The sequence below is a fragment of the Rhinichthys klamathensis genome, unplaced genomic scaffold (assembly GCF_029890125.1).
Source record: "Rhinichthys klamathensis goyatoka isolate OS25496 unplaced genomic scaffold, OSU_Roscu_1.1 h1tg000209l_1, whole genome shotgun sequence".
NCBI classification, from domain to species: Eukaryota; Metazoa; Chordata; class Actinopteri; order Cypriniformes; family Leuciscidae; genus Rhinichthys; species Rhinichthys klamathensis.
Window position 1 is genome coordinate 1,364,327 of NW_026606734.1, and position 16,452 is coordinate 1,380,778.

The following is a 16,452-nucleotide window of genomic DNA, read 5'->3' on the forward strand; positions in this document are numbered from 1 at the left end:
TAGGACTTAAATAAACATTATTTTTTGTTGTTTGTTTAGTTTAGTTTAGTTTAGTTAAGAGTTTGAGAAGGCAGGATATTGAAGGACAAAACCCTGAAATGTATCAAACAGAACACATACTCAAGATAACCGTATATACCTAATTAAAAAGTTAAAAATAAAAATAGAAGAAAAAAAACAGGAGGAGTAAAACAGATGCATACAAAAACCTGAAATACATCAGGCTTCATACAAGCAGAACCTGCAAGTTATTTATAAAACAGTTTAAGAGCACGTGGAATAAAAGAAAGTTCATTTCTTTTGGATTGTTTTTAGTTCATAGTTGTTTTTAGTTCATGTTTTTTTATTTCATGTAACTAATGATTTTTTGTATGGTTTTAGTTTTAGTTAATGATATTGTCACCCACTCTTCCTGTTTCGACATTCGTATAACTGACATAAAGGCCCATATTGGTCAACAGCGAGATGATGCATCACTAAAGTGGTTTAGTTCTCCTTCAGGGTCTAAACCGGGACAAATGAGTCTGCTTGTTTGCTCTATAAATGTAGCATGGAAATATCACTGCAGGTCTAAAGAATCTTTGTGTAAAAACTTGTCAACAAGTGGAAAGTTTGGTTTTGTAGATGTCATGATGCCAGGAAAAGTTTTCTCTAGTGCATTTCACAGTCTCACTCCACACTGTTGTTTCGTTTGCATGATCGGTGTAAAATCATCAATCCGACTGAACTGCCATGTCAAGCAAGCACAGAACTTCATACAGGAATGCTTTGAAAGATGTTTAGATGTGTTTTGCTTGCTTTACCAAAGACAGTCAGCAGGTGGCAGCAGATTTATTCCTAATGCTTCTGTTACATAACAGCAATTTAAATACCCAGCACACTTGTTACTTCAACTTCAACCAACCAAAGCTTCTTATAGGACACTAATTGTTGTGAATTAATGTTTAGAGCACTATGACAATATGTGCTTTGCTTACAGGCTCAAGGCTGTAAGGTCGCATATTTGACGTTGTTTTGCTTTTATTGGAAAAGACAAGCGCTCTTACATATTACTTTAAAATATTACTTTATATATTAATTTTACATATTACTCTAAAAAAAACACTATAGTAAAATAACAGTTAACTGTAAATTACCTTATGTACAGGTAAGATTTTTAATTTTATTATAAAAAATATTATTTTTGAGAAAAATGATACTATGAAATACCTTAAAAATGTGTAATTCGTCTCATTTGATATTTATTTTTAATTTTTACATAGTTTGTATATTTGTTTTATGTTTCTTGATTTTGTTTCCACGTTATATATCTGTTCTGACACCGCTGTGACCTGCAGTTCACCCGTTTGACCCTTCAGACACCTCCAAAACCTCTCACAATTGTCGGTGTTTGTATTGTACAGTTGTGATTGTGTTAGACTGCAAGTTTTTATAGTTTTTTCTTTTTTATTAATTGCTTTATGCGTCACTAAGCTTCAAAGTGCAGGAAATGAGACCGGACTAAACAAATCCAGCTTCATAAATCAACTCAGCTGGACGTATAAATCACACAGTTTCTGACCGGATCTGATTTTGAGAGTATGGTTGATCTCACCTGCCAGAACCACTGAATCTGGGATTAGCCAGTTGGAGGAAGTTAGAAAAATGTGTGTCCTGTAGTTTGCAATGCCCAGTAAATCCAAACTTTGGACATTTTGCCATTTAAAGGTTGTTGCACAGGTGGAACCAATTCATTAGAGCAAATTCCTGGCCGCTTTTACATTTTCCCGTTGCTCTTTAGTCATTCCTGGGGAAAAGATCAGGTCTGTCCTGACCATGGATGGCATATTTTCATTTGTGTGGTTTTAGTTGATTTAATTAAAATTATTTTGAATTAATTTATTATTCAGACAGATGGCCAGAGTTTAGCTTGAAATTATATATATGATCAAGATACCTATATAATATTTTCAATATGTAAAAAAATTATAATATATATATATATAATGTTATGCAATGTGACTTTTTTTTTTGTCATTTGATGCATATACATGTATAACAGGATTTCTGTTGTTTATGCTGTAAAATCCTCTTGCTTTTTCCTAGTATTATGAAACTTTAACTTTAGGACAAGATAACATATTTTTAAATAGGAAACCAAACCAAAGTCCATCATAATTGGAAATTCCTTATGGAGATAACTGAGCAAAACTCTTTGAGCTGTTGAGCATTCAGTCTCTTTAGCTGAAAGCGAACAGCTGTCAATACTTATATCTGTGACCGCACACAAATGATACCATAAGCAACTTACAGTTCACAGTTTCCACATCGGACATAAGTAGCGTGACGAATCAAAGCTATATCAAGCTCATTATAATCAGTGAAGTGCTCATCTCAGGCTTTGCAGAGTAGTTCAATCGGTAAACAGCATCTCTGTAAACTCTACTCAATAGTTTCTTCTGCCTCATGTGAATAGCATTATACAGCCCATATTCAGGCATATTCAGGGATATTCAGTCGGCATGAAACAGAAGTTTCAAAAGTCTTTTCTTCCCAATTGTGATGTATAATCGAGTGAAATGGCTTCTGGAACAATAACAAATGAAGGGCGGGGCTTGGTTTTTTCCATGTTGGAATTGATTGGCTGGTTGTGGTTTGCTATTGGCTGATCTCATGTGAGTGACAGGTTATAGCCCCGCCCTCATCATCAGAGAAGAGAAGAGCTGCTGCTAGAGAAAGGGGAAGATATTTAGATCAAAGATCACGGGGACATGATGTGCACAGATTAATCATTTAAAATAAATACTGCAATATTCTATAAAAAAACAAACAAGAATGTTGATTTAATGCTGACTTTAGTGCAGTAATGGATTTATAGGGGCTTTTACTTTAACTCTGTGAAGGTTTCATTGAGAGTAAGGAGTGTTGAGCAAGAGCAATAATCCAAAAGTAAACAGCAGTACGTCCCAGAATCCCACTGTTTTTGGTCCATTAGTGAGTCAGTGCATGTTATTTTTATCACTATGACCTGGCCGGTTAGACCGATGAATCCCCCAGTGGGCCGTTCGTGTTCTTGAGTCTGTTCTGAGCACTGCAGTGTAATTCAATCTGAAGTGCTCGACTCCCAGAACAAGAGTAGCATATTAAACTGGAGCCTTTTGGTCTTTCTAGGAGGAATTAATGGTCCACATGTCATGTAGATCAAGAGGAATGTGGGATAAATCACATTACTGATATCGGCACTGACTTCCTCTTCCTCTTTTATAGCTTCTGTGTGTGTGTGTTGTCCAGCAGCGTCTGTGATTCAGACATCAATGATTCCTCAAATCATGATGTGTCATGTTGAGGAAAAATGTACTTTATTAAAGTCCCCCATGCAGCAGTCAATCATTTTATCCCTTAAAACTCATCTTTGATCACCAAAATGACACATTTAAGCGTGTTTCCTTGAAAAAAATGATTCACGCCTTAAAATATCTTGAATGTAACTCGACACCCGTGCCTCATTTAGTATGCGCGGTTCTATGAATATGCAAATGAGCCCCGCCTCCACTCACTCACTCAGCTCAGAGATCCACTGGTTGATGATCACACGTTGATCTGATTGGTTACAAGGTCGTTTGTGACGTCAGAAACACCAGCGATTTCAAACCGTGTTTTTGAGACTGTCTTTGGTTCACTGCAGTTTTAAGCAGAAAATACTCAGCAATGCTGTCGACTTATGAATTTACACATGGTTTGTCTTAAAGCATATTAAAAACACCACATAGACATATAAACTATAAAAGCTGGATTTTCACCTCAGGGGGACTTTAAGTGAGCAGAAGCAGATCCATAATAATATATATATTACGTAATATAAATTTAAACCGTAATGTATAATTTTATATTTTTTCATTTCAGTTTACCATAAATGTTTGTCAGTACATCAGACAGTAACCATATTTCAAAGACAATAGAAGTAATTATGAAATCAAATTCCATAATAAAGATATACTTAAGTCCTATACTTAAGTGGATCACTTACTCTAATGCTACGTTCACACCGGACGCGAATAGCGCGTCAAATTCGCGTCTACCGCGTCTACTTTGACGCTTGACCACTTTGTGTTAATTCGCGTGTCAATTGCGAAATTGACGCGCGTAAAAACAAAAGTTTGAAGCGAAATTTACGCGCGTCAGAGGCGAAAGTTTCGAAACCCTTTGGCGGCCATCTTTTTAGATGTTTATCGAGCATTAGCTTTAGCATTATTCGAGAGAGTCACCGCTGGTATATGCTCTGGAGAGCAGAAACAGCTCCGTAGGGGACATCGTCGCTGTACTCGGGTCCACCAGACCCTCCGGAGGGTTTCAGGAGTTTCACAATTTGCCAGGAGCTAGGTTTGGTGGACCTAACGGTGAGGACGCTGACGAGGACAGCGTAGGCCGTATAAGGCCTCGGCCTCGAGTGGTCTATGCCTGTCGAGCCTGCGCTCTACAGCCCGGCGCAAGGTTCATCCTCGCCCGCACACACCTAATCTGTCATTTATTTTTGTTTTGATAATAAATGGAGCCTCCAAAAGTGAAACCTGTCCTGTGATTTTTTTTAAAAATCACAGGACCATGATCCATGATCCTGTGATCATGATTTAACCATGATCACAGGAGGGGTGGGATGTTGGTCAGCCAGCAAATAACCCACCCAAACAAGCAGTGGAGAGGCTTTGGCAGGTTCTCTCAGGTGAACAGAAAGGGAGACAACGCTCCGCGAGTGAACGGCAGGCGCTCTATGGATAGTAACCATGGCAACGGCTTCTGTGCGCTACGCAGCTGTAGCCTTTTTAACTTAAATTAAAATTATACATAACTTTACCTGATAGGCCTGCGTTTAGTTTAGCGGGGATGCTCTGCCATGTGAATTCCCTCCTGTTGATGTCCTGATAACTATTTAGATTCTGGAAACTCACAAACAGCGAGCCGAGGATCAGTCTCTCTTCCAATGATTTGTGCTGCGCGTGACGCGTCGTGTACAAAAAGTTAGACAATTCAACTTCGGCAACGCGCGGGCGCGTGCGTGAGGCGAGCATGACCACAACAGTTTCACAGGAACGCACCCGCTTGTCGCTGCACCAGTGCTCGACCACTTCACCTCACTCTTTTCGGCTGATTTATAATTCTGTGTCGGACCTACGCCGGAGCCTCTACGCTATAGACTACGCGTTGGTTTTCATTTATATATCTGCGTCGTTGTCCGCGTTGACGCGCAATTACACATGCAGAGGGAGAGTGTGAAACCCGGGGAGCGGTTCTAGCAATCACAGCGCTTGCGGTACGCGTAGAATTGACGTTACATTTTTGGAGAGAACGCGCGCTACACAACTACGGCGTGAAGTATAAATTGGGCTTTACCTCTGTTTAATGTAATCTTACGTGGGAAACCATGGCATGCCATGACCAAACCTAAGCTGCTATCAGAGAAGTAACGTTGGTCGACTTATATCTGTAGTAGTGATCATGACCCTTTAACTAGACTGTTTCTGCTGCTCCCTGATACAAGATACCTGTTCAGAAAAAAGAAAAAAAAAGAAAACTGGACTCGTTTTAACAAGCTAGATAAAAGGTAATGCCCTGGCAGTGGCAAATAGCTTTGTTTAAATATTTGATTTGATTACGTTAATGTTTAAGTTGAGATTTACAAGAAATATTTTATTGATACTGTGTAAAGGGAATACTGCTGGTATAAAAGCACCTTATTTGTTTAAAGTTTTTGCAAACCACATGTTATTGCACTTTTGTAGCAGTACATTTAAATCAAAATTGCGCAATACACTAGAATTCATTATTCAATTTTGCGCGTAACAATGCGATTAATCGCGATTAAATTTTTTAACCGTTGCCCAGCACTAATATTAATTTAATTGCCGAAAATCCGAAAACATTACTTTGTTCACACTTGAGTATCTTCTTTTAATGAAGTATATTATTTCCTCAATAACTACTCCTCATATTAAAGGAATGCCGACGTGTACTTCTTTTTCATAAGTGTTTGGTGTGAATCACATTTAAGAATGCTGCAAAATTATGAGTTGTTTTAGCAAACCATTATTCCTCTTTTAGGTTTGGTAGATTTCACTGAATTTTCTTCTGTGCCACACACTTCTCATTTTCTTTTCTAAATGTTTCACAATGTAAAACTCTGTTAGATGTGAATCTAGAAGTTTCCACGCAGCCAGTGCAGACATGTCTTTATACTGAACTAAACATGTCAAAGGTCATGAAGACAAAGCAGCTCATGATGTGTGAAGCACGACAACTATTGCAGCCAAAAGATCCCACCGTACACTATGTCAAGTCTCATATTTGTCATGTGGAATAGGCACTCCTTAAAATACATGTCCCCGTTGAGCCGCAGAGCTATGCTGTTTGTCTGCTTTAATGACAGGCTGCTGTATTCCTGCACTTGTGTTTGCGTTGTGCACATGGGCGAGTGCGTTTACACATGCATACATACAGGAAAACGCTTATTACGCCTTGAATCGCTGCTTTGATGTTAAAATACTTTCCTATATCCCTGGATAATGTGTAGATTTACTAAGTCTTGGAGTTTTCTGCAAACACAGTTAAGCTTTTTGGCCACAAATGGGTTTGCAACCTTTGGGGTCAGTAAGAAATGAATACTTTTATTCATTAAGAACACATTAAATTCATCAAACAGTGACAGTAATGTAATTTCAAATAAATGCTGTTCTTTAAACTTTATATTCATCTAAGAATCCTGAACAATGTATTTATAATGTTGCTTTGGGAACTAACTAATATTAAATAATCTTTTTTTATATTTTACATGTACATTTATTTATTTAGCAGACTCTTTTATGCAAAGGAGTACAACAAGCAATTTATATTTTATTTTATTTTATTTTATTTTATTTTATTTGTACCGCTGGGAGATACAACGGTATTTACCTGTGGCAGAAGAAAGTTTTGAGTTTCTGAAAGAGAGTTTTTCAAAAATCTCTGAGTTTACTGAGATTCAGTTTACTGATTGAACTACTCTGCAACTACTTTTATTTATTTTATTTCAGTTACTGTTTATTTTAATTCAAGTTATGGAAAAGTTTTTTTTTTTTTTTTTGGTTTTAGTTTTAGTTACCGATAATAACCCTGCTGAACAGGAGGAAGAGGTTCTTAATCAATCTCTTCCTTTATCTGGTGTCTTGTTGTGTCTGTGGAGGTCCGTTCTGCCACAGGCGAGGAAAGCAGATGAAGCTCATGTGCAGACAGGACGGCCCACAGGGCGGAGCTTCCATGACTCCTTATATGGGCGAAGGCTGGTCACATGATCAAGCCGGTGTCAAACAGATAGGAGCACAACTGAGAACTTCGAACCACAACTCAAACAAGCCAGCGCAGAGGAGGAGAGTCAGCGTGTGTGAGACAGACAGATAAGGAGAAGACAGACGTCTCGCAGAGAGACACATGGTGAGAGAATGCCCACCAACTTCACCGTGGTCCCTGTGGAGGATGGCAGAAAGCCCGCTCAGGGCGACTCCGATGACAACAACGTCCTGAAGGAGGAGGATGAAGAAACCGTAGGTGAGGCTGGGAGTTTTCTAGACTGCGGTGTGTGAGTCCAAACAGCCCAGCTGGAGCTCGTGTAACGTGCGCTTCAGGTTCACTTAGTGGGTCACTGTCCGTAGTTTGTTTGTCTCTCTCTCTCTCTCTCTCTCTCTCTCTCTCTCTCTCTCTCTCTCTCTCTCTCTCTCTCTCTCTCTCTCTCTCTCTCTCTCTCTCTCTCTCTCTCTCTCTCTCCGCGCTGAGCGAACACGCCTTCTCTCTTTCCTCTTTTCACATGGGTGAGAGGAGCATGTGCTGAAGACTAGCTCACGTGATTGTTGTTTGAAACTGTTTCTTGCATCTTTTGTGGTTTCATTTATTCATGTAATGCTTCTATTAGTGCACTTTATCACTAGAAGTACTGGATCGAGTCAATAGTTATGCATTTACTGCATAAATGGCAGTGTGGACTTATTTCTACATTCACTGCATAGTTTAACAGCTTGTTTCCTGTGCCAACTAAAGCGGGGGGGTGTATTGAATATGCATGAAAAATTCACTGTGAATTAAGCTGGCAATATAAAATGAATCATCATCATCACAGACTTTATCATTAGACAACTTTTGCAATCCTTTGTCTTTTAAGACAGAAATGTTAGTAGTAGCATTTCATATTGAATATTCATGATAAATTCAATGTGATTTGGCAGGCAATAACAGATCCAGCATCATCATTCATGAATATTTAAATATTTTAATGCACTTTTGTATTGGGTTGTTACATTTTCTGAAAGACTTTATTGTTTTGTCTTGTGGAGGCATTAAGCAAGAAATGTTTATAATAGTGTTTCATATTTAAAGTAGCACAAATGGTGATTAAGTTAGTAAGTTTGATTCATTAATGTGAATCAATTTCAGTGAATCAAGTCTGAATCGGTGATTTGTTCGCATCATTCAGAAATGTTTGCTGTGACTTAAAATGTTTTCACAAAAATAAGCTAGGCCTAGTTAAAATGATTTATTTATATGCATTATTAAATTGCTGCGAATGAAAATTATTAAATTAATTTAGTGAAAACATATTGAAAAGAGGCTTTAAACTAGTTATTTACAGTATTTTTTTCTTAATACATTAAACGTTTAGAATTGATTTGCCTACATGTAGGTTGAAATGAAGTCATTTTAGAGCAAATACCTAATTATTGAGATGTATATTGAATATTGGCTGAAAACAAAGACATTTCTCTTTTCAGTTATAAACTGGACCCTGTAACGACCACAGGTCAGTGAGTTCATCTCTATTGAATCTCTACAGAAACGAACTGTACATGTCGTGCACCAGCCCGATGGCTTTTCTCCTGATAATTGCTACCCTGGCTTACAATTACGGCCCCAATTTTCCAGGCTCAGTAGAGAAACTGAATGCATATTAAGGGTTATGTAAGCGGGCAGTTTTCTGTGTTGTGCAACGGCTATTTTTCCTCCCCGTCTCTCCTGTGAGATGAACATCGACTCAGATTCCAGTCAGTGCTATTGATTTGTCATGTTGCTTGCTTGCTGTTGGTTCCCGCCGGTGGGAGTTAAGACTCCACCCTTCTCATTCTCCATAATATCTGGAGCTGGTCTTTGTCTTTATTTCTTTGTGGACTTTACAGATGAAGGACACAGTGTCCATATAGAGTTGCCAGTCCTCGTCGTATAACCACAAGAGTCTCCTCAGAGATAAGGACGCTCTCACTCCCTGCGTTTCTGCGTGATTACATATTGCTAGCATACAGCGCTGCGGCCGACATCTGTATCCAATTATTCCACATCTCCACCCATGGAAAAGGCAACCTGAAATTGAATAACAGAGTAACTGTAAACCCTCTCAGCATGAACTTTATCTTCTCAAAGCATTAAGCTCAGCGAGAATAAATACAGTTATATGAACTTGTGTTTTTGGATTAAGGAGGCGACCTGTCTGTAGAGTTTTATTAAACGCTATTGTCAGAGTTGCAAGAACACAATGCAAGCACTCTTGTGTGATGTTTTATGAAACCGATGTCAACAGAAAAACAGGTTTAGTGGATTTCGATTCACATTTCCCTTGTGGTGTTTTTGCTGATTTCAACAGCGCCAAGCAAGACGATTATTAAAATCATCCACGTCCTAGTGTGTATTTAAACAGCGCAGCAGACTGTGCCTATGATAACCGTTGTTAGTGGGTCGTGAAATATAATTTTTGATGATATCAGGCAGTGATTCATGATTCCACCCTTTATTACATGGACTTTTGCACAACTAACATTTTAGATGCTGTAGAAATGCAATGTCTCCAAGTACAGTAGGCAGTGTTTGTTTAATGCACAGGGAGGATTTTAGAAGTATGCATGTGAAATAATGAACTGTGTGAAGTGAAGTGGTTGATGGTTAGATGAACTCATCTTTAAAGGTCAGTTCTCATGCACAGTGTGTGTGTAATGAAGGAGGCTTCATCTTTCTGTGTCAACGATGGGTTACGAAACGACACTTGGAAGAGAAAGAAGTCAAACTGAGTGTGCTCTGAATTTTTGCTGTTTTGAAGAGATGATTTGTGTCAGACAGATCGAGATTTAACATGGCAGAACAACATGTTGCTTAATAAAGCTTAGAGGATGCTGTATGCTAAAACCTATGTTGTTCATACTCTAAATTGTGATTGGACGAGCTGTGCTGTAAACAATTAAGTTCCACATTGTGCCTAAAAAACTTAAAAACGTGTTTTTCCTCATCTTGACTGGTATGGGACATGTCTCATGCTTTATATTTTCATAATATTCTGTCTTTTTCACATGCAAATAAAGTAACGCAGTCCTTACCACTGATTTCCATGCAAATGTATCTACGACAGTTTAAAAGTTACACATGATCAGTTGACACAGTCATAGCTTTGCACCAGCCCAACTTGATAACGGCAATGTTATAAATCAAAAGAAGGCCTTGTTTTCAGCTTTATTTGATTAAGGTGATGGATATTCCTGCACATTCACTGCTGTGTGTTTCGGTTAGTGTCTTGGTTGTATACGAGACCTCTTGTCCTGCTCAGACCTTCTGCTCGACATCAGCAAGGACTTCTCGTCCTTCTAGGATGTGTTTTAATTTTGCTTTTCCAGCATTGCTTCCCATGACGTCATGATCATGTCATTTTTCTCCCCCGACCACTGAAGACTGTAACACCATCCAGATGTGGTGAATGTAGAAATCCTCCTGTGTGTTTGTGTGTCAGCGTTCACACACCACACCCTCTTTACACACACCACCGCCTTCAGATGCGTTTGCTCGTGAGAACCAGACGCCATACATCAGATAAACCAGCGCTCGCTGTGTGTTTTGGATTTCATGATATCATTTCCCCATTGTTCCTTACACATCTGCCTGCATTTCTTAAAGAGATAGTTCACACAAAAGTGGAAATTCTCACATTATTTATTTACCCGTGTCATTTCAATCTCATATGCAGGTATTTTTTGTGGATCACAAAAGGAGAATTTGATGTCACGTTAAGTTCACGAAAATTTCTTTTAACCTTAAATCAATGCAATGTGTAATTCAATGGAAAATTCCTTCATATTAGCAAAGCACATTGTGCCCTATTTTTACAGACTTTTTTAAAAATGAAAATACATTTACTTGACTCAAAATTAAGCTTATGCTTAAAACAAGAAATAAAATCTGCCAATTGGGTAAAAAAAACAACTTATTTCAAAGGAAAAACGAGATTATTTTTCTGACCCCATTAGCAGATATTATTTTCTTGTTTTTTAAGCACATTTTTATACATTTTACAGAAAATAAGACTGTGATTTTGCTTCTCTTGTAAATGAATCTTGCTTTAAGAATGTTTAGATATTTGTAAACAAGACAAAAATGCTGAGGAAGAACATTGTAATGGTAAGGAGAAGTGTAAAGAGTGTGTTTCACAGGAAAAAATATGGGTTTGGAATGACATGAAGGGAAGTAAGTAATGAGAGTTTTAATTTTTGGGTGAGCCATTTCTTTAATATTAAGGTGATAACTAGTGCATTCTGAATGAAATGGAAACAGCAGCAGGAGATGGTGTTTCGATGAGGATTGCTGAGCTCATTTCTCGCTGGTTCTTGTACTTCCTGTTTCCTGCAGGCGAGTTCTGCTCACATGTGCGGTGGCCGATAAGACCCTGTGTGTGTTTCCCAGTGTGTGTGTGTGAGACACATTGAGCGCTGACCTGCCGGCTCGACATCCTTTGCCGGCCACTTTCCCTTTCCCAGCTCGAGTTCCTCTGGAGAACAGCTTTCTATGCTATCATTCATTTGTAAAGCCTAAAAAACTGAGAAAGCAATGGCCAAATGTAGCACTTCTCTTTAACAGGCTTCCTAAGAAGTCAACGGCCTGAAGTAACCTTAAAGTTATGAGCATTTAAAGCAGATAACAGTGCAGACTCAGCCTCATAAACTCTGCCTGCACTAATATTAAGACACACTGAATGTCCTGTTGCCTGGTAAGAATTGTAATGTTTTACAGGCCTGGATGATTTCATTGGCTGGATTATTTATTTTTTTCTGTCCACATATTGGTCAGATCGTGCACATCTGCGTTACCGTTGTGCTCAGGGCAATTCAACGTTTCATAATGACTTTATCAACTACTTTTACTTTTTCAACTGTAACATTAGTTTGAAGTTGATTCCCCAAACGTTGGTACTCGTTCGGTGTTATGTAAGTACTGAGACACTTGTTTTGATTTTATTTGTAATATTTGAATATTTTTATATTTTTCATTTTGGTTGAAGTTTTAGTAATTTAGTTGAGTTTTTTGTCATTTTTATTATTTTCTAAAAATATGTCTTTATAGTTTTTATTCATTTCTATTTCAGCTATATTAGTACATCAAGGTAAACTAAATGAAAATGAGAAATGTTGCTTTGGCAACACGACTCGCTCCCGAAACTGTGATGATTGACAGCGTGGTGAACATACAGTAGCAACGCATACCGCTTTTTTTGACCAAATTAATATTAAAGCGACCAAAGACTCGTTTTGTTCTGTGATTTTAACTAAACCACCGTCTACAGAGGCGTTGTGTTTTGTTTCTGTTTCGCAGAGCGCGCTCTTGACATGTTGCCATGTCCGCTTATAATGCTTTATATTGAAGACAAGACCAAAATATCGCGACCCACACCTGCCTACTTTATTAACTCCATAAACTGGATCACTTTATGAGCCAAGCTCATATTATAAGCGTTTTTGGGTTTGTTGTTTGAGCTTGGCACATAAAGTGATCCAGTTTATGGAGTTAATAAAGTCACGATATTTTGGTCTTGTTTTTAATATAAAGCATGTGAATTTATTTTGGGTTATAATGGGCTTTTGTGCATTTTACTTCTCTGCAGAACATTTGGACACACGTTTTGAATTTCATAATAATTCCACATTGTTCCTCGTACATCTGAATTACTTAAAGGGATAGTTCACACAAAAGTGGAAATTCACACAATATTTTATCTTATTTCAATCTCATATGCTGTTATTTTTTGTGGATCACAAAAGGATAATTTTTGAAAGCCGTTCCACGGGTTTATATGAGGAACAGACCAAAGTTGAGGTTATTCATGGAAAAACTCTGCATTCAAACTCATGCTTTGAATTTGAAATGCCATTTTAGTGAATAAAGACTTTATTTTAAAGTATGAATTTCAGCCTGTTATAAAGCTATATAAATATAGCTCTTGAGTAATATGGATTATATTATGAACTTTTATGGTGATTTTTAGTGTTTTTTTACTGCAGAAAAGTATTTTTTACTTAGTATTTTTCTTGTTTTCCAGTAAAAATATCTAACCGTTCATAAATCAACACTGTCTTGTTTTCAATATAAAGCCTTTTGAATTTATTTCTGTTTATTATGAGTTTGTTCTTGTTTGCTGTTTTTCTCCAGCAAAATCTGGCAGCACAAACGAGTCATGGTTATTCAATGTGCTTTGCATAAGTATTTGAAAATGATCATAACAGTTTTTCTAAAGTTTGTTTTGGAACACAGACCTTTATGCAAAACGCCACTTAGTCCTGCTGTGTCACGTCTGTAATCTAATCTTAAAGATCCAGTCGTGCAGAGAGAGAGATGCAGTGTGTTTGTGAACGGGAGAGTCCGTGATGCATGTGATGTTAACACACCGTCAGCTCTGGACTCCACTCTTAGGGAACACGTTGTGTGTGTTATTTTGTCCTCTCCTCCAGTAGCCGCTCTCCTTTCAAACGTGGGTTTAATCTGCTTGTTATTCCCCGCTGTGTGCGCTGATTCACTGCTGCCATTGCATCAAGATGTAATCGCTCCTACACTTTAACAGCTCAGGCTGACGCACACGACTCAGGCTGGAAAACATCTGCTGCTGCCGGAGTCCATTACAAACTCAATTAACAGTCGTGAATGAACAGACGGACTGTAAAACTCTGAACATCAAGTATAAGTTGACTAATGCGCACTTGTACAAATGAAATGAAAATGAAATGCCCTTTTATTGTCACTATACACATGTACAATGAGATTAAAAGTTCTTTTCCAGTGCTAACATGCAGAGACAATGAGACATAACAACATAAAATTAAATAACCACATATAATTTAATTAAACATGTTATATGGTTAATTTAAATGGTGTTTTAATCAAGTATTCTAATCTTTTTCCAGCCCATTCAAAAATTGAGTCAAGAAAAAGATTTCACTTCTGGTTCATGCATTACACTGGAAAGGGAAGGTGAAGTCGAGCACATTTTGTCATCCATGCAATGCAAACAGACAATCTGCATACTGTACATGCTGTACATACTCTACACTACAGCGATAGTGTGCTCTTCTGAACACAGTCATGTTCAGGTAACACACATCCATCATTCCTCAGTGATTTACTGTCTCCCTCTGCTGGAGAAACACGGCTTTTGTTAATACATATTTATAGAGACGAGATATGTCATCAACACAACTGATTTTTGTTTATTTATTAGATTTTCTGCAGACATAAAAGGTACTCCAACATTTACAAAATGAGACGAGGTGTCTGAATAAATAGATGTAAAAGCAACAGAAAAGTCCCCCAAACCCCCCCCCCCCCCCCCCCCACACATGCATGTATATATTTAAGAAAAATGTGTTATTAATATAAAAATATGTATATTTATATATAATATAAATGATGTATAAATATATATACAGTATATACATGCAAATATTTCTTAAATATATACATGCATATGTGTGTATTTATATAGACAAAATAATTATACACACTACACACACATATGTTATGTAAACAAAACTTTTATTTTGGATGCGATTAATTACGATTAATTTTTTCCCAGCCCTAATATATATATATATATATATATATATATATATATATATATATATATATATATAATGATGTTATTTCTTTTTGCAGACACCTTAGGCCTCCTTCCTTATTTAACTATAGTTTGGTTTGATGGACGCTGTCAGTTAAATGCATACTGTAGAGTTGTTGTTAGCTTCAACTGTACGGTTTTGATGATTTGCTGAAGTCATTTATAGGCTGATGTGTGATTTCTGTTCTTATAATGGACAGTGTTGTGTGAAATAACATCCTCCTCATGTCCCAGTTGTGTGTCTTCTGCAGGGTCAGAGGAAGTGAGTGATATGAAGAGCTTGTGACAGACAGAAATAATGCCTGTTCGACAGAAATGGAGACCGCAGTATTGAGCTTCAGACTCCAGCTCGTCTTTGCCATGGTTATTATCAAAGAAACGCAAGCTTTAAATCTGTCTCTGAAGGGGTCATATTCTACAAATATTATTATTATTATTATTATTATTATTATTTATAAGTAGTAGTAGTAGTAGTAATAAAAATAATTTTGTATTATTGTTATTAATAAAAGTTACTAGAATTGTTACAATAATAATAATTATAATATTAAAATTATATATTATTGTTGTTATTATTATTAATATTATAGTTGTTATTATATTAATAAAATAGTTTTAATTATTGTTTTCTAGTATTATTTTATTAATCATAATCATAATAATTAAAACGATATATTGTTGTTATTATATTAATAAAATAGTTTTAATTATTGTTACTAGGATTATTTTGTTAATAATAATTATTATTATTATTATTATTATTATGACCCCTATTATTATTCCCTTTTGTTGCCAGTTTTGGTGATCATGTAGATAATCTTTGATCAAAAACGTAATCAAACATGTTTTAAATCCTGGTTTGATGTGATTTATTTTTGGTTCTGATGTAGTTTTGCCCAATGTCCTGTTGTAATTTCAAAGCCTGATGAAATGCAGCAGTTCACACTCATAAAGCTGAAGTCTCACGGGGGGGTGTGTGTGATAACTGGTCTCGAGTATCTGTGATCGCTGAACTGGCCCAGAACAGCCCTCCCTCCCCCCGCTATCCCAGCATGCTCTGTTACGTCAGCAGCGCTGCCTTTACCTGAAGCCCCTAATGGCTTACAGCACGAGAGCTGCAAGTCCACCACTAACAGGGACCAGCCCACGGAGAAATATTTTATTTTCACTTTTTAATTGCACATTGTGAAGATTTCACTTTGTTTGTCATTGTTGGGATGTAAACCGGGGGTCGTGTCCATAAGTGCACTAATGCTTGCACCCTCCCTCATGTTTAGGCCTGTGTTTAGGCCTGTGTTTAGGCCTGTGTTTAGGCCTGTGTTTAGGCCTGTGTTTAGGCCTGTGTTTAGGCCTGTGTTTAGGCCTGTGTTTAGGCCTGTGTTTAGGCCTGTGTTTAGGCCAGTGTTTAGGCCAGTGTTTAGGCCAGTGTTTAGGCCTGTGTTTAGGCCTGTGTTTAGGCCTGTGTTTAGGCCTGTGTTTAGGCCAGTGTTTAGGCCTGTGTTTAGGCCTGTGTTTAGGCCTGTGTTTAGGCCTGTGTTTAGGCC

The 16,452-nt window shown here is 37.4% G+C and overlaps 1 protein-coding gene across 6 annotated transcripts in view; it reads left to right on the plus strand.

Moving 5' to 3' along the window:
• slc12a7b (solute carrier family 12 member 7b) overlaps positions 1-16,452 on the plus strand; it is a 66,690-nt gene that overhangs the window by 8,764 nt on the left and 41,474 nt on the right. The window contains exon 1 of one of the 6 annotated variants that reach the window (XM_056263634.1): positions 7,362-7,554. The exons of 4 other annotated variants lie outside the window; for them this stretch is intronic. In XM_056263634.1, coding sequence (XP_056119609.1) covers positions 7,449-7,554 — 106 coding nt within the window. In that variant the 5' untranslated portion in view covers positions 7,362-7,448. Of the gene's footprint in view, positions 1-7,361; positions 7,555-16,452 lie in introns of those variants that run through there. One more of the 6 variants, XM_056263639.1, reaches the window with a different exon arrangement.